Genomic DNA, 23,234 nt, shown 5'->3' on the forward strand with positions numbered 1-23,234 from the left:
GTAAGTTCTTTTCCTTGTGTGCATAACTATGGTGCTGTCCATGCCTGCTCTACTTATTTACAGTAATTAGACAGTGCCCACAGACTGAGATATGAGCCTCACCAAGCACACATTGCATCCTGGGATAGGAGAAGCTTCTTGTGTCAAAGAGGTCCCAATTTAAATAGACAAGTGACAAAAAAAATGGTGGAAGGTAAGCTGAATTTTTTTTTTCCTTATAACATGGGAAGCAAGGTACAGAGTAATGAAGTCAGCTGCTGGATCCTTTTATTTGGTAAAGCAAAAATACATATTTTCCAGTATTCTCCCCACTTTCCTTTTGGATGCAGTGTTTTGAGAGACTACTAGTCAGACAGGTCGGGGCCCTGCAGTTAGAATGTCTTTCCCTCAAAGGCCTCCAGGTTGAAAGCTGTATCCAAGAACCTTCTGAGTGACACCAGGTGCATGTTCTTGTTGCCTGTGGCAGCTGCAGCAGCAGGCTCTCGGCCAACATACCTTCATGACAAAAAGAATTGGACAATAACAAGCATGAGAACATGCTGTTTAATGCATTCAAGTCAGCTTGGCAGGTTTGGATATTTAGTCATCAATCTTTTTAAAATAAAAATCAATCTAAGTTGTACCAAGTTATACCTTCTGGTCAGCTTTCCTCTCATCATTGTTAAGCTGTGTCTTCTCCCCATCCCTCCCAGGGCAGCCAGGTACACTGCCTCATAATTAGGTAACTTGCTTTTGGCAATGAAGACTCTCATTCCTTTGACAGCTGCATGGGCAGATCTGAGAGTCAATCATCTAAAATAAATGCAAAGGTGCCTAGACTGAGCTCTTACAACAGCTGTTTCTGCAGAAACCTAACATCTGGAATGAAATTCTTAAAATGACAGAATCTTAGACATAAGAGAACCAAGTGCTGTGCTAAGTAGCAATAAACACAGACCTAGTTGCTACTAATCTACTTTTAGATCTACAAGAAGGTGCAATATGTGTATGTTGTATTTGAGAAACAGTAGTCTAGATTTTTCCCTCCTTCACCTAAGAACCCAGACTCAGAGGTTTTGATTTGTGAAGAACCTGACTTACCCATAAATACCTGAAAACAACCCCAACCAAATTTAAAAGCAAACAAATCAGCCCAGGAGACAAAGCAGTTGTTTAAAGTCTCATACCAGATGGGTCGAGTGCGGTTCACAATAGTGCGGAAACGAGGTCTGACATAATCATAATATCCACTGTTTTTGTGCTCCTCCTGACACCAGACTAGATCAGCAGTTGGATACTTATCAAGTTCTTCTTTCAGCAAGTCAAAGGGGAATGGTGAGATCTGGAAAAGGAGGATAATAATTGTCAAGGCTTTCTCTGATGTGGTATTAGCCCATGGTGAGTCATTACTTTTCCATGGAGAGTGACTCATGTTTCTCTAATTGATTTAATGCTCAGAAATGAATACACAAGTATTTTATAGTTGTATTAGTATGAACAGAAGTAGGTCGTAGTCCAGACCACCTGCACTCCTACAGCTTTTTTAGTGAAGTAGCTGTAGCATGTCTTTAATCAATGAATGACACACAATATAGCTTCAAGTGCACTATTCACAACACTTAAACCTAGCAGACTGCATATACAAATTTAAGGTGCTATCATATTGTAATCCTCATTTTGTTATGTTGTTCTGGAAAAGTCATCAAGTTTTCTGGATCTCATTGTCCAGTATGCTATTGATGTGTTCCTTCTCCACAAGGCCACGAAGGATTAGAATATGCCTTGTAAGATGCTAAATGCTAGAAAAATGTTATCATTATCCATTCTAGGAGAGGTGTCTATTTAAAAGCACAGGAACCCCCATCACCCTGTCTTCTGAGATCAAGGAACTCACCTGTTCAAGTCTAGTTATAGCTACTTGTTTCTCCAGGTCTTGGTTCTTTCTCTCTTTCACAAGGTCATAGTAGACTTTTCCTGTGCAGAAAATCACTCGCTTGACCTCATGTGGTGCCTGAGCTGCTGGCCCATTCTCAGGAATCACACGTTGGAAAGTGGTACCTAGTTGGAGCACAAATTAGAAAAAGTGTCCTCAGTGGACCTGACATTTCAATAAAGCAGCCCAAGAAACTGTCCTTTAGTCCAAGCAGCAGGCTGCAGTGATCAAAGGGTTCTCCTGCCTGTCTGGTCCTACTTTTCAGACTGGTAGCTTGGCTAAAGTGACTTTCAGCAGTTCTGTTTCAAGACGTTAAAAGACTGTTAATAATCCAGTCCATACTTCATAGGCAGAATCATATCAACAGTAGACTGTTTTTCAGCTTTGTGCTCTGTATTACATCTTTACTTTTAAATTTATTAGACAGCTCAACTTTGCTTCCAGTTTGGGGCTTTTTTCAGAGAATCACCTGAACCACTCTCTTTCTTCTTTCCAAGATTATTTCAACCATGTAACTTTCATACAGCTTTACAAATTTCAGAATATTCTATAAAAACAAAACACATTAAATCGGGCAGCTGCAGAAGTATTTACCCAAGCACACACATTACTGCTGTATATTTGATTTAAACCTCTGTTTGAGAGATAAAACAGCAATAGCCAAAGCAAGAATTAGCACAGAACTGAGCCATATGTATAAATGCTAATGTACAAGTACAGTTTCAGATGCATATCTTCACTGCTCCCAGGAGTACAGTTTGCTTGGGATACTGGAAGAAGGACTTGATGGTCTAAAAGATCCTTTTCTTTGCTCTCGTATATGATTGAGTAGAATTATTTCCACATTAAACAACTGCAGGGTAGCAGACAGCAGCTCGATCCCTATTCTGAATCAGCACACTCACTTATCAGAATAAGCTCCTGTTCGAATCATTTATCTTGGGGAAGGAAAGCAACAGCACAAACATATCAAAGAAGAACTGATTTATGTCAGAATTATCTTGTCTCACTGAACAGCAGAATTCATCATTAAAAAAGACTGAATCTGTGCTTCATTGGGTCAGCTGGAGTCAATCTTCCTCTCTCTGAGCTTTCTATTAAAAGCAGAGCAAAAAGGGTTAGCTGAGAGTCAGAAACACTTTATTACCTGCTGTCCTCTTCAGCAAAAACATGAAAGTATGCCAAAACTCAATGTTAATTTGGAGTTTGGCCACTACTGAGGTTAGCCTGAAGTAGAGGGGACTCCCAAGACAAAGTGACAAATCCCAAAGCCTACAGAATTTCTAATCTGACCCATTCTACAGAGCTTTTAAACAGTACTAAAAACAGCAAATGCCTTTGCTTGAGAAGCAAATTTTACACACTTAGAAAAATAAGATAATACAATATTTAAGTACACTTATACAGTGTGAGTTTCTTTTAAAAAACTAAGCAGTTGCTCTCTTCTGACAGCAGTCAAGACCCTCACTGGAACTGGAGATAGACCAGCACACCACATTCTCACTCTGAACAGTCACTTTAATCCCTCACTCATTACATGCCACTGCATTTCCTGATACCACTCCAACACAGTCTAACCAGTGCAAGGTAGGAGAAAACCACTGCAGTGTTTGGTATTCCCCCTGCAGTCACTGCGTATCTCTTGGTGCTGATGGCATGCCAACAACAGCTCTGAACTCACTGATCTCACTTTAGATCACTGGTGTGACACAGCAGCCCCAAACCAAGCACTGTAACAAGAACTGGGCACATTATTCTTCCAAATGGGTCCAGTGTAATTACAACCCATCCCTCAGTCATGGGGTCAGGAGGCATGGGCAGTACAAAGAACAACAACATTTTTATATGAAGAGAAAAAGAGCAGAGGGATATAGTAGCCTCTTGAGGGGAAACTCCCTGCAGAAATGGGAATGCACTTACCATTAAGGGTTAAGGTTTCAAGATAAACCTGTTAAAATTAAGAATCTATATGTGAAAGCAATTTTTTCAGCAAAAGTCCCTGCTACCTCTCACTATGGCAGCTCCACAGGAATTATGCCAGCAGAAAAGACAAACTTTGCAGAGCAGATTCTGTTCTTCACAGTCTGACATGCAACTTGGTATAGCTAATTATTTCCCCACAATACTTTGAGGTGACCTACCAGACACCATTTCATCAAAACTGGATTTAGCTTCTGGATGCCTCAGCAGTGACTTCGGTGTCAAAACAATCAGCTGTAAGACAGGAATTTTTCCAAGAGTCAGGAGCTGCTTTATGTTCATTACACATGCAATATTTGTAACACAAAAACCACAAACTGAATATGATATAGAATAAATTAGTATGATAGCAAACACAGTAAATTATTTTTTTCTTCTTTTGAAAGCCATGAAAGTTTCAAAATTGTTCAGAAGATTTAGGTAGCCTACTCCTTTTACAGGTTCTCAAACCTCACTGCTTATACTTTTTTTTTTGACAACAAAATCAAATCACAGGCTATGAACCAATAAAACATTCAACAGTTGTATCTTGGGTCTTTGAAGTTCCAGCAATTAGACATGCAGATGACAGTTCTGCAACCTCTAAGCTACATCACTAATATCTTGACAGGCTCATCTGAAGGTCTGCATAGCCAGATGGAAGCAAAGCTGAAAATCAAGCTTTAGAGCCATAGTAAATCAGAGCTGAAGAATCAGAGATTCTTTCCATCATACTAGCAACTTCAACCCATGTTCAGTTAGGGTTTTTCACCAGCAATCCTCATTTTTTTCAGCAGTGTGTCATATGCAAAGGCCACTCCTTGTTTGAGGGCTAATTTACCTGGAATAATCAAGTCCATTAAGGTAACCTTACCGGCTTTCTGAATGGCAGCAAGATCTGCCTTCGGAGGACATGAAAGTAATTGGCTGGAGTTGAACAATTCACCACAATCCAGTTGCATTCATACAGCTGGGAAACTTCAAACTGCTCAGTGAACTCCTGAGAGAAACATTAAAGGCAATAGAAAAATGTCTCAAAGATCAGATAAAAGGCTTGAAAACCATCCTTCTATTTCTGACTCTCAGCAACTCCTTTCCTCAAAAAAATTATTTAGCAGCTCTCAGCTGAGATTGTTTTATTGGCTAGGGAAGCATCCCTACCAATCATACCTTTCTGTTTCTACTTCTTCCTAAAAATTTATGCAAATAAGCATGAAAAGTTTCCATTAATTCAGAAAATATGGGAAGTCCAGGAAGAAGACTGAGGAGGACTAGGACATTAGCAAATGGAAGAAACAGAATAGAACCACTTTGAAAGAATGTTAAACTATAATTCAATTTTTCAGTGTACACTTGGCTCTCACTCTCTTTCCCATCCTGTAGAGCTGTGTACTTTATCTGTAGAAGTGAATGACCAATCTATGAAAGCCTTAACCAAATCAAAATTAGAAGTTGCTTATTTTCATGCTCCTAGCAGTACAATTTAGCTCCACTGCAAAGAGCCAGGGTAGTCTCACTTGACCTCCTTTAGAAATTGGCTAGAGAACCTATTTGCAGTGCACACAGCAGTATAAACAAGTGGGATCATTGGCCCTGAGGAACAGCCATAAAAAGATCATGCTGCCAGAGATTAACTGTATATGACCTCAGCTTTGTAATGAGCAGCAATGCTGCTTACTTCCATTACTTTTAATGGGATCAAGTTAAAGTTACACCAAGACTTGAAGCTAAATCCGAACCTGCTATACCAAGCTAAAAGGATGCTACTAACAAAAAATCTCAGGGATGTGAAAAGCAAGAAAAGGACAAAACTACTTACTGGATAGGCATCAGAATCATCATTACTCATCTGCAGAAACCTCTCAGGCCTGGCTGATGAATGCTCTGGACCCTGGCAAAGGTATCAAGTAAAACAATGTTAAAGAGCCAAATAAGCAGTAAGACATCAGTCTAGACAACTCACTGCATGAGTACCTCCTGTCCCCTCTGCACCAGCTGCACAGCTGACCCCCAGCCAAAGGCATCAACAGCAGCAGTGGGAGAGAGGACACACCACAGGACAGGATTCCTCATTTTCTGTTTTCATAGGAGTTTGGGTTTCACATGTATTTCCAACATTTCTACCAGCTGCAAGTGATTTCTACCCTCAGACTAGCTGCACAGTGAAGACCAGTGGAAGGGCAGTGGTCCATGTGGGCACAACAATCACCTTGCTAATGCACAGCAAACAGGAGCACGAGGAATGCCAGGAAGAGAAGCACTGGGTGCCTCAGAGTACTGCAGCGAGTCACTCTTCATGCATGCTGAACAGGACAAACAGAAAGTTAACTGCTGACTACTTTTGCTGTATTAGCAACAAAAGCAGGCACAGGATCTGTCCTCCTATTGTTCACTGTTCAGTACAGGACCAAATACTGAGATGAATGCTTTAGCTAAAATGGATCAAAATACACACACGCATTATCTGCCAGACTAACCTATGATTAATTTCTGCCTCCTCAGGAGATATTTTATGTTCTGCCATTACTGAACACTCCCATCCACTGTCTCACTAGCAGTACCCATGGCAATTACTTGAATTGCACAAATGCTGTTAGCTCCATTTTACATTAGCAAAATATGCATGCTGGCCACAGAAATTATCAGGAATAAGGAATGTCACAGAATCTGCTGTTTTTCCTTTTCACGTGCCTGTTTATAAAGGATAAGAGAAAGCTGTGAGGAGTGTGAGAATGCAACGTGCTTTTTTATGTATTGCTATTGCTGACAGCCTTGGCTCATTCAAATGACAGGTGCCCCTAGGAAGGGCTTTAATTTCACACATAGCTGTTAAGTATTTTAACCCACAGACAAACTATTACACCTCTCAACTCTCTCCATGTCTCCTAAGCTAATAATGCTCATAAAGAGATTTCTTCTTTATATGGTTCTCATAATAACTTCCTCTATTGAAATCTTAATACATGAACTCCAAAATCAGTCATTATTCTGACAACTGGTAGTCCCCCTTGATTGAACACATCATCCTTCCTAATTCCAAGTGCAGGATTCCAGATCCATAAGAGGGCCACAAAGGTGCTCTGAGGACTGGAGCACCTCCCCTATGAAGACAGGCTGAAAGAGTCAGGATGGTTCAGCCTGGGGAAGAGATTGTTCCAGGGAAATATTTTACAGCACTTTAGAGTACTTAAAGGGGACCTGCAAGAAAGCTGGAGAGCTACTTTTCACAAGGTCAGGTAGCAATAGGACAAGGGGGGATGGCTTTATGCTGCAAGAGAGCAAATATAGCTTTGATACAAGGAAGAAAATCTTTGCTGTAAGGGTGGTGAGCAGGTTGCTCTGAGCAGTTGTAGATGCCCTGTCCCTGGAAGTGTTCAAGGCCAGCTTGGATAAGGCTTTGAGCAGCCCCTGGTCTAATGAAAGGCTCCCTGCCATGGTGATCAGTAGATGATCTTTACAGTCTTTTCCAACAAAAAACATTCTATGACTCCGTGATTCAGTCTGCTTCATGGACTAAGGGAATTCAAAGGAAAAAAACATTCTGTTGGCAACAAAGGTATAACAGAAACAGCCTAGAACTGCACCTTGTATCACTGCTCCTTTGAGTTCTGCCTCCACTTTTGAGGTGCCAAATAATCTAGTCACAGACAGGAAAGGACTTGAGAGCAAGGAGCAAAGCTGCACAAAACTGTGGTGCACAGTAGTGGCCCAGTTTATTGTAGCACCTCTGCTGTTCATATCTGTTTGCTGTAAATCAAATCCTGCGCTAAGCATGGCACACACAGCACAAAACCCAGTGCTTCACAAGCACACTTCAGTCAGTACACTGGGAACAGAGATGTTACCAGCAAACAATTACAGGAGAGGCAGGTGAGGCTTTCCCATTACTCACACACTGCCCCAGCAACAACCTCAGTCCAGAGCCCCAGTGTTCACATCCATCTTTGGTTTCTGTGCTGACACCACCAATCAGACTGCCAGCAACCACTGCGTGGGATGGGGTAGGGTTTATCTCTACTGTGACCACCTATCCAGTGAGACCTATACTGAATCCATTAGCTACTCTCAGATGAGTCCCCAAGGAGCCATTAGGCTGCAGAGTCCTTCAATCACAGCCAACCTGCCTGTGAATGCATGACCTAGAGGTGAAGGGATCCATATCCCATTAAGAATCCTTCCCCAAATCATCTTGTCCCCAACACTGTAGTTATAGGAAGACTAGTCCTCCTGTAATGAAAAGGTCCTCTGGGAAGATAAAAAGATTTCAGCAGCCTGGTGGGATTCTTAAATATTCCAAAAGCAGCTGACACTAGTAGCAAAATAAGCATGTTTCAGAAGACCTGTACAAATCTTCTCTGCCAAGTGGCTATGGGAAAAGAAAGATTAAATGTATTCTAAGTAGCAGAGAACCAGCCCCTTAAGCCGAGTGCTTCCCTGCAGAGGACCACACCTCCTACTGAGGGGCTCATTCAGGTTGTCCCCTCAGGATACAGTTAAAAAAATTAATTTATCAAAACCCTTGTGAACAGCATCAGACCCGTTATTCTTTAAGCACAATGGATATGGAAAGCCATTCATAAGATATGAATGCACCCCAGTGTATCAGGACAGGATCATAATTGAATGGAAATAAACTAAATTGTTTGTGAGAATAGAAATGACACAGTTTGCGGTGAAAAGGTCTAAAGCATTTATATAGATGGAGATTGCCACTGTGGCACAAACTATGCTTTTTTAAACAGAAAACTAGAAACATACATGCAACAATTCATGAAGGTTAATGTATTTGAAAAGGAGAAAATTAACCTTGCCTGACATGATGTTCATATAATCTTAAAAATAATTTAAAATATTTGAAGAACAATTCCACTGCTGATATGAACTTCATGTAACTTTACACATAGGGTGTGCCCATGCCCTTTCCCTCTAAGACATTGCCTAGTTCCTCCTACTAGCCACCAAAGAAAGGACAGTCAACAGCTAGTAGAAACATTTTCCTTTCCAGAAAGAGGGAGATTTCTTATTGTATCAAAATTAACCAAGGTCAATGATTTTTAAAGATGTTTTAAAGTTGTTTTATATAGTTTCATAGTAAGAAAATTTAGTGCAGAGTTAACAGAGATATACTTTATGCAAAATAAAACCAAGCAAGCACTCTCAGACATGATTTTTTTCTTATTGTACACTGAGAATGCAGCTTTCTGGGGAAAGAAGGCAGTGTCTTAGGGAAAGATACCAAAAAAGAGAGGAAAAAAAAAAAAAAAGGAAAAAAATGGGGGGAAGTGGTACATGCCACTAAGAAGGACACAAAGCTAAGAGCTCAGAAATATTTCTCAGGGTTTTCTGGGTTTCACCAGTCAATCTATCTGCATTCTTCTCATAACACTGAGGCAGCCCCACATGCTTAACAGTGCCTTCCTCCCCTGGGCTCCTATCACCACTGGATCCCCAAGCCACCTTTGGCTTTTCCAGCTGCAGAGAAGGCACTGCAGCCAGCACTCCCCTCTGGCATGTGCCAGCCAGTGCTCACCATTCCTTCCATCCCGTGTGGCAGGAGCAGGACGATCCCGTTGTGCCGAACCCACTTGGCCTGGCCGGAGCTGATGAACTGGTCGATTATACACTGAGCCGTGTTGTGAAAGTCCCCAAACTGGGCTTCCCAGCACACCAGGGCATTGGGACTCGCCATAGCGAAGCCAAGCTCAAAACCTGACAATCAAACAAGTAGGAGAAATAGAAAATAAACAGATTTCCTGAAAATTCTGTGCATTCCTCACTAAAAATTAAAAATAAACCCAAAATTACAGCATGAACTGGATTTTTGGAGCCCCATTATAAATCACGCAGTTCTCAATAGTACCATTTCCAAGCCTGACTTCAATCCTTCAAACTTTTCTTCAAACACTTCAATATCATAGGAGTTGTTAAACAAATTACACTCCCTCCCTCTGCTCCAACTTTAGTATATTTCCCTAAGAGCTCACTGCTATCTTCTCCTGTAAAAATGCATTTGCAGCCCAATTAAAAGAGTTATTTATTAATTTTAATATTTCCAGAGCCCTACACAACATTGTCTTTCTTTCCTCCTCTCATATGCAGATGATAAAGAAAATTACTGGTGACATCAATTTTCAGTCTACAGACATGATCCTAGTCTTCAGATCTTCCAAAAAATTTGAACATAACAGCTGCATGGCAAACACATCTGGGACTTGGATAAAAAAATCACTTCTGAAACAGAGTTAAGGACCTTTAGCTTTCTGCTTCAGTGTTAAATTATCCAATCTCTGTTCATATTTTCCTTTGATCTAGCAGAGCCTGAAGTGCTGAATGAATATCTGTACTCAGATTCTTCACCTGTAGTTTGGAGTGATTATAACCAAAAAGGTTAAAGCTCTCAGTAAAAAGCTATATAGCATTGTTCTGGGTGTAGAGGTTCTGACTGAGGCAAAACTGATTCAATACACACAGAGAATAAATATTTAATTGACAGATACATTTCATGTTGAAGCTCTACACAGAATATAATGATCTGGTTTCAAACACAGAACTCCAACAAGGGAGTACTCCCACTGAAGATTACCCCAGCAGATCAACTAACTTTTGGGTCTTCATAGTCTACTCCTTGGTAATTCCAACCCAGTTTTTCATTTACCATCCCCATGGCAAGAAATCTTTGAGTCACTTGGCTTTTGGACTATTCATCTCTGAACAGTCCATCCATGACTCCAGCAGATGCTCATGGTCCCACCAAAAGGCAACTGATACATTAGAGGCCAAAAAAAGACTGCAAAGTCAGGCAGCCAGCCCTTTGTCTGTGAGTGCCCATGACAGTTCATCACCAAAGAGAATGACTTCTTCTGGCCTTGCCTTTGGCCTGACTGCCTGAACAGCCTTTCCTCTGTCTCTGGCCTCCTCGTTTGTGTAATTGCATGGTTCTTAACACAATGAAAACAGGGGAAAAATTTACACAACTCCTTCAATCATATTCCCAAAGGTATCTGAAAAATAGATTTCCCTAGATAGGCTTGAATCCCATTCTAATTTTACACAAGCTTTAAGAGACCATTTCTACTGATTGGGTGACATGGTTGAGAAAATATGCAATATGTTCAAGACTTATTTGTGCATATGCTGCTCTCTGTAAGGGTGGGGTAATCTAGCTTTTAGAGAAGCACAAACTGAAGTTATCAGAGTTATCAATAATCAAACAGTGCTTTTCAAAGAGTATGGAGCTCAGTGCATACTTAAAATTTGGTCACAGCACACACATAATTCTACTTCATGAAAGATCACCCCTAAAATTCACATGGAAAAATGAGTATAATTGCTCATTTCCTATCTTGTTGACAACTTCATGCTAATCTCTACAGGGTAAAAATGTTCTAGGTGAAGCTGCATCAAAAAATGTGATCTTAACACAGATACCATTTGCAAGCTTTCTGACAGCTATAAAAACATCTAGGAAAATAGATCCACATGTAATCTATACATTCTGATAAGTATTTTGAGAATAATGTTGCTGAGACTACTATTGCATGGCACATGTCTGTGGTATACACATCTTTGGTATACCACAACTCCATTTTCCACCAGGGAAATGGCAGTGAGAGTTACTAAATTAAAACTATTCCAATTGTGATTGTAGCAGTGGAATAGCTTTAACTCTTGACAGACTAAGGAGTCTATGAAGAATTACTACTACTACCTTCATTGCTTAAATTGCTTAAAGAACAAGATCTAAACTGCTAAATAAATTTTTAAAAAGTGCTGGTGAAGAGAGATCTAGACAGATGCAAGGTAAACAGCCCAGGAGAGGGTGAGGTGTTCTCTTGAAAAGGAATTGTTGGGGCACCAGAGTCAAGATCAGGGAACGTGACCTGAAGTAGAAAGTCTCCACTGTTCTAGAGATGGGACATGAACTGCAGGGAAGCAGGTAAAAAAAAAAAAAAAAAAACAAACCCAAAAAAAACCACCCAACAAAGAAAAACTACAGCAGAGACCTTGCAAACTTTATTGTTTGCATCTGCAGAAACAAGAACTGAACATTTCTTTAAAATTCTGTGCAAATATTGCGGGTTTAAAGGATTAACTCTTACACAGCTAAAAACAGAGAGAGAACAGGTCGAAGCTGTGAGGAAATCCAAGGCAACCAGGCAGCAAAACAACTTTCAAAGAATGTCAGGTAAGGAATCTGCACACCCAAAGGGTGTTGGAGAGCAACCAGCCAACTCCAAACAGCAGGCAGCTGCTCAGGGCTCAGAGCACACCAGGGCACAGCACAGCAGTTTGGTAAACTTCTACACTGAGGAGACAGAGGCAAGAAAAATACACAGCACTTGATTAAGGCTGCAAAGCTAATGTTTCAGTTGCTGGAGTTCATTATGGTCCCTAGATGACAGACCTAGCAGAAATGCTTCTTTCTTTTAGTCCAGTGCCTGCTGTGCTCCCTCAGTGTTCTTCTGTCACTCTGGCACAGAAAGAAGTGTTGTCAAGCAAAGTGGCAGCTTACACAGCATACTGTGCTGTGTTTTTCCCCACAGCATTTTCATGATTGTCATAAGAATAGCTGTTTTTCAATTAATGTAAGGCTACAGCCATAACTTAATTCAATATGATTTTAAAGTGACTTAGGGCATGAACGTTAACAAATGGTTAAAAGGCTTGTCAGTACAAGGATTTTATGTCAGAATAAAAAAAGGTTCAAAGACAGATTTTTGCTATCTTTAACAGAAATTCTAAGCACAGGGACTACAGAGGGGGTAGTGCATGCATCCTTTCACAAACCCAAACACAGCTCAGGACAAAGTGAAGCTAGTACCCATCTGGTGGCTGACTCTATTAAACAGGGAGACTGATGCCTTCCCAGAACTCCATGCAGATTTCATTGATTACTACAGTATATCCTGGTTCCTAACACAATTTCTGACAGGTATTTGTATTTGCTACCCCCAACATTAAAAATACATTGTTCTGACTGAGCAGTAGTACTACATATTTCATCCTAAGTATGTATTGCAAAAAAAAAGATTTACATCAATACTGGTCTTCTTCCTTTCATCTTTTGCTTAAAACTTGACTTTTTCCTTTGAAAAAAATATACTCCAAGTCCCATGGTTCATGAATTTCTTGAACCACACACTAGTTCCAAATCTATCTTGCCTGATATTCCTTGAAAGCTCCCAGTATGGAATGCCCCAGCCTGAGATCTCTCAAAGGCAGTATTGAATCTGACAAAGAACCTCACCTCTTGGTGAGAGATTCAACACTACAAAGTCATTCTGAGGGCCATAAAGAAAGACAGGAAACCCTTTCAAGTATTTAAAAAATGCTGAAGAGCTGGAATGGAGCATCTGTAAGTTAATTTTTTTTTCCTCCTCTACCCTAATCAGCAAATAAGTTCAGACAAACATCTTCTGCTTAAATGACTTCTCACTCCCATCACTTACACTTCCAGATATTCAGTTTCAGTACAAGGGAAAAATTATAGCAAGGCAAATGGATACACAACTAAATTTATTATAATCTGGGTATAACTAAAAATAGTAGACATAGGATGTCAAACAAAATTATCAGAGGTAATTAAATACTCTAAATTATCAGAGATTGTTAAGTACTCTGATTTAATGCCCAGGTTACACCCACTCCAGAGTTTCCTGTGGACAAAACATAAGCAGTTGTCAGAACAACAATTGATCAAGATTGCCTTTATTTTCTTTCTAAGTGAAATCAGTCTTGCCAGAGTATCGTTTTAATGGGGCAGTGGCTCCCCAGGTGTTCCTAAATATCTTGACTATAACTTGGTTGCAAAGCTCCCAGCTCTGAACAGATACCAGCTCTTGGCTTATATACCTGCCAAGGAAATAATCTGTAGTTATATCATGCTGGGCTGTTTAATCAATTTTTACTTAGCTCTCCCTCACAGAAACTAAGGAAATTCCTAAAATGCTTCTGAGATGCTGCATGTTAACACAGTCATAAATAAATTCCTAACACTTTTTCACCATTTTTTCCCCTTTATAGTATCTCACAACTCTCCCTACAGCCACCAAACACTTCAGTGTGCTAATTCTAAACTGCTTCTTTTAACAGAATTAGATAGTAGAAACAGCAGTTAGAGAAAATAAAGTGTTTAGGGGTTTAGGGTCTCCTGAAAAACCAATTCTATAACTGGTTAACTTATTCTTCCATGTATTAAAAAGGAGACCCAGTGATGTTACCAGCCAAATAAATATAAATTCTGATAGCTCTTCTTTGGCTCACAGCCTTAACTAGAAGAGACATGTTCACACACTGCTGCTCTCTCTATGGAGGCAATACACAAAAGTAAACATGTTGGAAAAGGTCACTAAATAAATACCAGCAAGAGAGAGAAAAGTTCATTATAAAATCACTTCAACACAGAACATAGCATTTTTAGTTTAAAAAAAATCAACCCAACAAACACACAAAAACCACATCACTTATCAACTATTTGTACCAATTTAATCTCCTTTATTGCTAGAAACCATCTCGGACATAAGGGATTTAAAGTTCTTAAAAACTGAAAGTATCAATATTATTATTTTTAAAGAACCTGTCATCCCATCTGCTGAAGCAGAAGTGCACAGGAATGGTATTCTTGTTTTCAGCAGACAAACAAAACCCTATTTTACCCTATTGCTTGTATTCACAGAATTTTGTTAAATCAATTTTCACCTATCTTTTGTTTGGAAAGGTGGAAGGACAATAGTGAGTAGGATGAGATCAAGAAAGAGAGAGAGCCCACTTGGTTAGTTTTTAAAGAATGGAATTGTGACAGTTAGAATTGCCTTCACACCATATCAACAACACTAGGCTTCCTATTGAGGTGTTATTTTTGAAACAGACATTTGTCACTTCTTTTAGGATGTAAAAAAACCAAATCCAGAAACCTATGACCCACTTACCCACAAGTTTTGCAGCAATACTGTAAAAAGGCTCAAATTAAGAAAACCCAGAACACACTGTGAGAAACAATAGGAAATTGGAAACAATCATTCTCTGAAATTAAATTCTTGATTTTTATTTAAGCCAATTATTTTTTTCCCATTTATACACATCCTTGCTTGCACTTCCCTATTTAAAGTTTACCTTTACATGTTGGCGATACAAAAACTGTGATTCTGTTCACACCAATTCTGCCACAGAGCTAACAAAAATACCTAAAAAAATCTGGTCTTCAGCCCATGCTCCAACTGTAAAATTTTATACCACTTTAATATTATTAGCAATATGTAATATGTAGCATTGCAACAATGACTAAGTAACCAAATATTTCTAGAACTTTAAAACAAGCAGCTATCAACTACCACCTTTATCTACTACAATGTTTCAAGTTTTTCCTTCACACAATATTTTATTATCCATATAACCAGTAACACTTTTGATATATTATTAGATGCATTTGTCGCATGCTCCACATTCCTCTTGCCACCCTCATCATGTCAGAGTAAGGTTATCCATTCTCTGTGGCTGAAGGTAAAATAATTCACCATGATTAATGCTATCAGTAAAAATAAATTGTTTTCTTGAAATAGCACATTCAGAATAGCAGTTCAGATAAGGCCAGGGCAGATTTTTTATATCTCTGTGACAAAGTGTCTCTGGTTTTCTTGTCAGTTTCTCTTAAGAAAGCATCAGGTGCACATTCCAGCATTGCCAAGATCAACAATAGCAGATGGATGCTTTTAACCGAATCCCAGAACTGTAAAATGTGGAGATGCTTGTTTAAGGGAAGCCAGAACCTGAGAGGAAGAACTTTGATCCCTGTTGCATATATGACCATTTCACAGCCTTTTTTTCCCCACATTCTTTTCCTTGCTGAGCTCTGCTTCCTGTCTAGCAGCCCTAGCAAACCCCAGGCAGATGGAGACATACCTAAGACCCCGTACTCAGAGAGGGAGCTGTTGCACACGGTGTAGGGGGCCTGTTGCTCCCACAGGTGATTCATGGGAACACAAATTCTCTTGTCAACTTCTTGATCATGAAGTACATGGTGACGATGGCTGCAAAGAGTTGTTGCAAGAGATTTATTAGCCAAGAATCATTTTGGGCTTTAACAGAGCTATTTTCAAAGCTAAAGCATCAAAACTGTGTTCTGGAAAGCAAGCAAGCACTATGGTTATCTCTGCTACACACAACACCCTGGGATCTGGTTGAAACCATGGGAAATACAGTCACATGTCTAAATACAATTGCTGCACTGTAAGGACTTTTACTGACTATCCAGGCTTCTCAAGCACTCAGAGAATTTGAAAATACCTCATCGCAAGTAGAACTGGGGAGAAAGAGAAAAGGATGGGGAAGCTGTTGCTATAAAATAGAATTATTAAAGAAATTCAGAGGAACAAAACTGTTATTAAAAACATTTCCTTCTGCCTTCCTCACAAATTCTAATATTTTCCTTGAAATAATTGTTGTTTGTCTTTAATGGAAAAATGTAATCTTCAGCACTGAAACTTGAAGGAGTTGTATCCTCTTTCCTGCTATTTCCACTCACATGCACCATTTACAGTTCTCTAGAACACCATTAATCAGCATTAGAATAGGGCACCAAGGAATACTACCAAAACAGAGATGACTGAAGTAATTACTGCAATCCATTAACTCTCTGAGCAGACTGAGTGAATCACAGCAATATGTGCAGCTTTACAATCACTAACATAAGGCCAGTTATTGTACTGCTAACAATACTGTGTGTTGTAGAGCTGCCAACACTGAAGTCTGAATCTTTTTGCACTTCCCTTTGCTATAATGAATGGTAGCAAAAGAGCTCTGAAATTTATCTATAACTCAACAATGTAAAGCCAGAAAAAGACTAAACCTTTGAAGAGCAGCACAGGGATGGAAGTAGAGAGAAAGGGGAAAATTCACACACCAGGCAGCTGTTTGGCAGAAATAATTTTTGCCACTGCAATTTTGATTTTGTCATTAAGCCAACGACAGAAGACCTAGCTGTTAAGCTTCTTGAGTACAAAGTTTTGTGTTTCCCTAGCAAAAGGTGATTAAGATGAGCATAGATGGCCAGTCAGAAATACACAGACATACAATTTGCACATCTGCAATTGTCAGATTTACTGACATCAAACCAGTACAGAATCAAGGCTGTCTCCCCTTCCCTCTGTCCTCAAGAGTTTGTCTCCAAGAGGAGAAGGGGTCTGGTGCTTCTGTCAGCAGCTTTATCTAGCTTCTATCTATTGATAGTGTTGGGGACTGAAACAGGAAGAAAAGAAGCCATCACATGGAATATTGAAAGAAAGATTTTCTAGACATCACTTTAGAAACTCCAAAATAGTGAAAGCACCATGTTGTTTTACTATGGCAACACAGTATATTCAGTTCTTCCCAAATTCTAGCCAATGTCATACCAAAGAAGACAGGCACCAAAATTTATTGCTCTCTTCTGCAAGCATTCACAATGAAGCACAGTGCAGCATTCACCCCAGGAATTGGCATCACATCAAAGGTTTCAATTAAATACATCATTAACATTTTACTCTACAGAGAATCAGGTAAGGCAGCAAACTGTACATATTTTACCAAGTGATGAGATCCTGCCTTCATACATGCCCCACAGGCATTAAAAGTCTTAGTACAACGGACCTTATTTGACTTTAAAAGCCTCACCAACTGCCAACATGTTTGTTCACAGGGTACACAAGTTCCAAGCAGGCACCACTGGAATTTAAGAGATTCAGGATCTGCTGCAACAAGTATCCTCTCTTACTTCCCAGCAATTAGATGGAATGCAACTGTATTTTTTGTTAGAAAGCAGGGGAAAAATGCCATTTCTGCTTTTCAGCAAGAGAAGGTAGAAAGTGTCTAAAAATGTTTGTTCTGGCTTAAATATTATACTTTAAAAGGCTGCTTACAGATACACAGGAAATTTGATTATTATTGACTGCAAGAATCTATAACATTCTGATTAATGCTGAAGAAAGAGCCCCAACTTCCTCCTCCCTGCAGAAGACCATATTTTTTAAGCAAATGCCAAGTTATTTCTTTAAGTGTGGGACTTCAACAGTTTTAACAACATCTAACAGTTACCTCAGTACTGACCTGAAAGTACCTCTCTCCACATCCTGCCCACTCAGTCGGACATGGATCCCTTCTTTGAGCACAGAGCCAAAAGCCATGTACTCTGCTAAGGCCCAGTCAACAAGCCTGTTCTTGGTCATTTCCGAGCGGGCTTTCAAAATCCGAGAGAGACCTACATCGGAGCAAAGATCAGAAAGGAATGGATCTATTTCAGAGAAATTCTCTGTTCGCATAGCATTCACCATTCTCCTTCCTCGTTGCCTAAACTAACCACACATACCAAATCAGGTCTACAAACTGTTTTTCCAGAACTGAACTGCCGGCAAAATAAAACAACTTGCTTCCCAGCAAGCAGTTGTGTAATGTTCATACCTTGTTTCTGAAGAAAAAAGTAAGGTTGACTGTGCTGGAAACTACTGAGGACAATTAAAAAGACCCATGGTGAATTTCTTCTTCCTCAAGATTTATTTTCACATCTCTAACACCAAGTACTGTTTTATAAGAGACTGAAAACAGCAATTTGGTTTCTGAATTTTTGTCTTCCTTCCTTTCTTCATTTTTTCTTGGCATTTGTCTCATTGCACTTCTGGAGATGTTATACAGTGAAACAGGATGGATGGATCAATACTATGAATATCATATAAACAGAAAAACTGTAGCAGCTGCCAATGGATTTTCAGTTGGTAACCAATAGCTGACTTTTCAGTGAAGATTTTATAACCTTGTGAGCCAAAGCACAAGTTACAGCACTGCCACTTTCAAAGGGAACAAGACTTCACAGCTGCACACAGGTGCTTCCAGCTTTGAGGCCACAAGTCTCCTGTATTCACTGTCAATTGAATATTATTGTGCAGCATCTTATTTTGCTGCACTGATGATTTTGGTAAGCTTTCCCATATGTTGTTTTCCCATATTTCCCTTTCCTTACTTTACACAATTTTACAGAAAAACACCTCACTTTCTTTCTACATAAAACTCTCATTGAAATTGCCTCATTTTAAGTTAAAAAAAAAAACCCTTGAAAATTTTCCCTTTAGAACATAGCAAACATTTGATTAAAAAAATAATCTTCCCATTGTTTATTGCAAGACTATATGATATTAAGCTTTTTTATTCTAGTGAAAGGACAAAGTACTTCAAATTTCTATTTCTCTCCCCTTCTGTTTCTCCACAAATTCTCTCTCACAGCCTTTTAAATGGCATAAAAGAATTTAGCATACCATAATTGTTTTGAACCATAAATCTACCTTATATACTGACAAGTGTTCCCTAGTGTCAATGGTTAATCAACTTACTAACAAGAGACCAATTCACCTTTTTAATTAGAATGTCTAGTATTACATTTTATCAGGCAACTACGATTTTTAATTTATTAGTGTCACAACGAAGTGCACAAATGTGTAGAAGAGTTAAATTTATCCATTAATTGTATCTGCTCAACAAGCCTTTAATTAATAACTGGGAATGCCCCACCATCATTTCTATTCACTTCCCAAAGGAACAGAAACACATAGAATATTTATAGAAGACAAACTTTATTCTTTGATGGATGACTCCAGAAAGGATTAGCTTTCTATGTTTAGAGATTTTAAAGAGGAAAAAATTCTCTTTATTCCTTACCCTTAGTATGTACTCTATAAGTCAACAAAAGAAAAAAGATTCCTAAGCAAAGAAAAAAAAAAAAAAATGTTTCTCCATGGAATGAGCAGGTTATTGCTCCCGATAGTTGCTAGATTTCAACCTGCCCAGGAAATAAACTATCTCACAACTCTGACACAGTTTTGGGGCTCCCCAGCGAGACAGACGCTTACTGTAATAGCTGCCAAAGTGAGGACTGAATGTTTTCAGAACAAAAGATAAGACTTTTTGGGAAAAAAGCAAAGACTTGAAGAATTAAAGGAGTTATTAACTTAAGGCTGCAAAGAGACTTCTACCTCCCTCAAAGGAAAATCTATTTTAATGAGGTACGAAACAGAAGTGGTGTGATTCTTAAAGAATATTATGCTGAGAACAAGCAGCAGGAACTTAAATGTCACATTCTCCTCACCCATAGAGTGGAAGAGTCAAAGTAAAAACAGTCACAGGCATTTTCCTCTTTGAGAAATGGTCCAAGAATAACTTCTGTGCAGAAATACAGAAATGGGGCAAGACACAAAGCCAGGAGGAGACACAAAGCCTTCAGCTGACCTGAGTGTATTTTGAAGTCTTCGACTGGCACTGAACTAGCGATGTTGCCAATGTGAGTCAGCAGCTCTTCCGAAATGCCCGTCGGGGGACAAGACATGCTCTTGGGTTCTCCATCTGCGTTAAAGAAGCCTGCAAGGACAAGAGTTGGTGACCTTTTCAAGGGCTGTTCAGGAGATATGTATATCACCTATAATTTATTCAACAACTCAAGTGACATGCTCAGTAGCAGTCTAAGCCTAGCTCTTCCCCTTTTGCTGGGAAACAATAATTTTGATTGTCTGCATGACAAGAGAAGCTGATCTTACAGGCACACAATGATCTATTTTGTTCCTGCTTTCACTCCCTGTGAAGTCCTACTATGTGGGCAGAGGCTGCCAATAAAAGGCATATGGCACCTCAATCCCTCAAATAAAAATAAATAAATGAATAAATAACATGAGACACACTCCTTCTTCCTGACAGCCCAGACAGTTAACAGTACAGGAAAACCACTTCCCTGCTAAACTGGAAAATGGCTTTTTCAAAATCACAGCTTACTTCGCACATTTTTTAACAAAAGCATTTATTTCAAGTTGATCTGGCAGAATGCTATATTTACTATAAACAGGGGCAAATCAAAGGTCATATATTCCATTTTAAAGGAATATTGTCTGATAAAATCTATTTAAATCCTAGATTTTGGACTCAAAATAAAAGCACATTCGGGTGACACTAGGATAAGTGAAAGTACACTCCTTACCAGGCCAAGGCGAATCCAGCCAGTGCTTGATATGAAGGATCTTCTTATCCTTAGATCTAGTATATGCTTCTTCACATATTCTGTCATACTTTGCAATTTCTTCCTGTAGAACAAAAAGGTTTTAAAATGGATAAACATAACACCCTCCTGTCGTTCAGATGATACCTCTCATTCAGCATGACAATACCAGCTATTTAACTCCATGACAAAATTTAGTGGCAATAATACAAATAAACAAAATTAATTTTATCTAGGATCAAACTGCCTTCTAGAAACATGCTTACACACATTACTCTAAATAAATCATTTCATTGGACAGGTGTTACAGAGGAGTGTACCAAGAGCTGAAGCTGCATGCATTGCTCTTGAATGAGACAAAAGTGAAATAACAAATATAATTTACAGTCATACTTCTAAGATCAAAATCATCCAGCTCCTATACTCCTGGCTACAAAAGCCACTAAAGTTTGGAAAGAAGGTTGCAAAAAATTACTCTGTCTGGGAGAATCTAGCAAAGAACCTGCTGGCCACACCTCTCAATGGCAACAGATTGAATGCCATATTCCATAGAGGCAGAACACCTCTGCAATGCCTGTGTTTCAACCCAGAATCACACTGAAGTTATTGAGCTAGCTAATCTTTAAAGGAATTAACAGCGATGTTGAGCTCAGTCTGTGCAGCCAAACATCCATCCAGGATCCTAGATCCAGTCACCAAATCCCACGGTGCCTCTACTGGCACACTCTTTCAATAAATGATTCAGGAAAGCTACTTCTGCATGAGCTGTGATGCTTCTTACAGATCACAGAATTCACCTACCAAACTGCTTATTTCTTGATCTGCAATATCATGTCACTACACCTTCTCAGAAGGTCCTTGAAGGTTTCAAGGCTCCCCAGAAGGTTTCATCTGCACTCTAAACACCCATTCTCAAAAAAATTAGGGTAAAGACCTAACCAGTTTAATATACACACCAGACTCTACACTTCACCATTCTGGAATACTTCAAATGATCTCTGAACTTGGTTGAATTCTTGCAAGAAAACCAAAAGGCTAAATTGATTCTATTTCATCATTGCTGGACACAAGCCTGCCAAGGTTATCAATATGAAGTTATCAACAGGAGTGTTCAAATACTGTCTTGCTGCTGAATCAAGGTTCTAGAGGTGAAGAACAGCTGTCAAATGCTTCTATCTTCCAATGTTCTCATTTAATCACCTTCTCCCTCAGAACTGAAGCAATTTTTAATGAGCAATATATTTTAATTACTTCAGAGCACTTCCAGTCCTTTTGCTACAACAATAGTATTTTACATGAAAATCCAAGCCAAATTGAATCACAAATTGTCAAAGGGTAAAGACTTATCACAGTAAGGAAGTTTTCAAGCAGGCAGCATACAGTGACAGTTGGGTCTTTCTCCTTACAACTCCTTAGATTCCCTCTAACTCTGCTGGATTGTACCTCAAACTCCTGCAGTGTCACAGTCCCATCTGCAATCAGTTTGTCAGCATATTTCTTCAGCACTGGCACCTGCTTATGGATCTGCTTGTACATCAGAGGCTGGGTGAACATGGGCTCATCCATTTCATTGTGCCCTCTCCTACGGTAACAAACCTACAAAGGGAAAGATTGCTTCTGTTGATAAGGAAAAATGTAACATGGAATATTTCCATTTCATAATTTTACAGAGATTTTAAGAGATTTATTGTATAAAAAACATTAATGGCTTCTTATGGGCCTGTTTGTTTCTTGGTTTTTTTAAATGAGGAAACTAAAGGCCTTCAAAATGAAGTATGTTTCTTGACTGGACCTTCTAAGCCACAAAAAAATAAAGAGTAGTACATAATGCACAGAATGAGAAGTAAAGAAAACCAAGACTTACCAAGTCAACCACCACATCCTTATTGAAAGTGTTTCGCCACTCTGCAGCTACGCTGCACACGTACATCACTGCTTCAGGGTCATCAGCATTCACGTGGAAAATGGGAGCATTGACCACACGAGCAACATCAGTGGGATACGGAGATGAACGGGCCATACGGGGGTCTGTGGTGAAGCCAATCTAAAAATTCCAGAAACTTCCATTAAAATAATTTGGGCACCTCCTGCTACTCTGTTGTGAAGTTTGCATTTAATAGCAATTCACACATTCACACAGCAACAGCATCAGCTTTTCATTTTGGCTAGCTAGCTTCTTTTTGCTCCCTTAAAAACCAAAGCAAGCCTAATCCAATTAAGTATTACAAATTGAATGGAATACACACAGGTGATAAATATTATCTGCTCGATACTAGAATCATTTTCAGAAACATCTCAACCATTCTAATAACCAGAAAGGGGCAAGGAATACAGTTAATAACAGACAATAAAAAGAGATAG

At 39.3% G+C, this 23,234-nt stretch overlaps 1 protein-coding gene across 4 annotated transcripts in view; it reads right to left on the reverse strand.

Moving 5' to 3' along the window:
* Window positions 1-245: 245 nt before the first annotated feature.
* OGDHL (oxoglutarate dehydrogenase L) overlaps window positions 246-23,234 on the reverse strand; it is a 47,644-nt gene continuing 24,655 nt past the window's right edge. For all 4 annotated transcript variants that reach the window (XM_053984039.1, XM_053984038.1, XM_053984036.1 and 1 more), the window contains 13 exons: window positions 22,738-22,917; window positions 22,317-22,469; window positions 20,856-20,958; window positions 20,117-20,245; window positions 17,951-18,101; window positions 15,770-15,897; window positions 9,402-9,580; window positions 5,691-5,762; window positions 4,746-4,871; window positions 4,054-4,126; window positions 1,874-2,037; window positions 1,167-1,321; window positions 246-495 (listed from right to left, as the gene is read on the reverse strand). In XM_053984039.1, the coding sequence (XP_053840014.1) occupies window positions 372-495; window positions 1,167-1,321; window positions 1,874-2,037; window positions 4,054-4,126; window positions 4,746-4,871; window positions 5,691-5,762; window positions 9,402-9,580; window positions 15,770-15,897; window positions 17,951-18,101; window positions 20,117-20,245; window positions 20,856-20,958; window positions 22,317-22,469; window positions 22,738-22,917 (1,737 nt within the window). In that variant the 3' untranslated portion in view covers window positions 246-371. The remainder of the gene's footprint in view (window positions 496-1,166; window positions 1,322-1,873; window positions 2,038-4,053; window positions 4,127-4,745; window positions 4,872-5,690; window positions 5,763-9,401; window positions 9,581-15,769; window positions 15,898-17,950; window positions 18,102-20,116; window positions 20,246-20,855; window positions 20,959-22,316; window positions 22,470-22,737; window positions 22,918-23,234) is intronic.

The sequence above is a fragment of the Vidua macroura genome, chromosome 8 (assembly GCF_024509145.1).
Source record: "Vidua macroura isolate BioBank_ID:100142 chromosome 8, ASM2450914v1, whole genome shotgun sequence".
NCBI classification, from domain to species: Eukaryota; Metazoa; Chordata; class Aves; order Passeriformes; family Viduidae; genus Vidua; species Vidua macroura.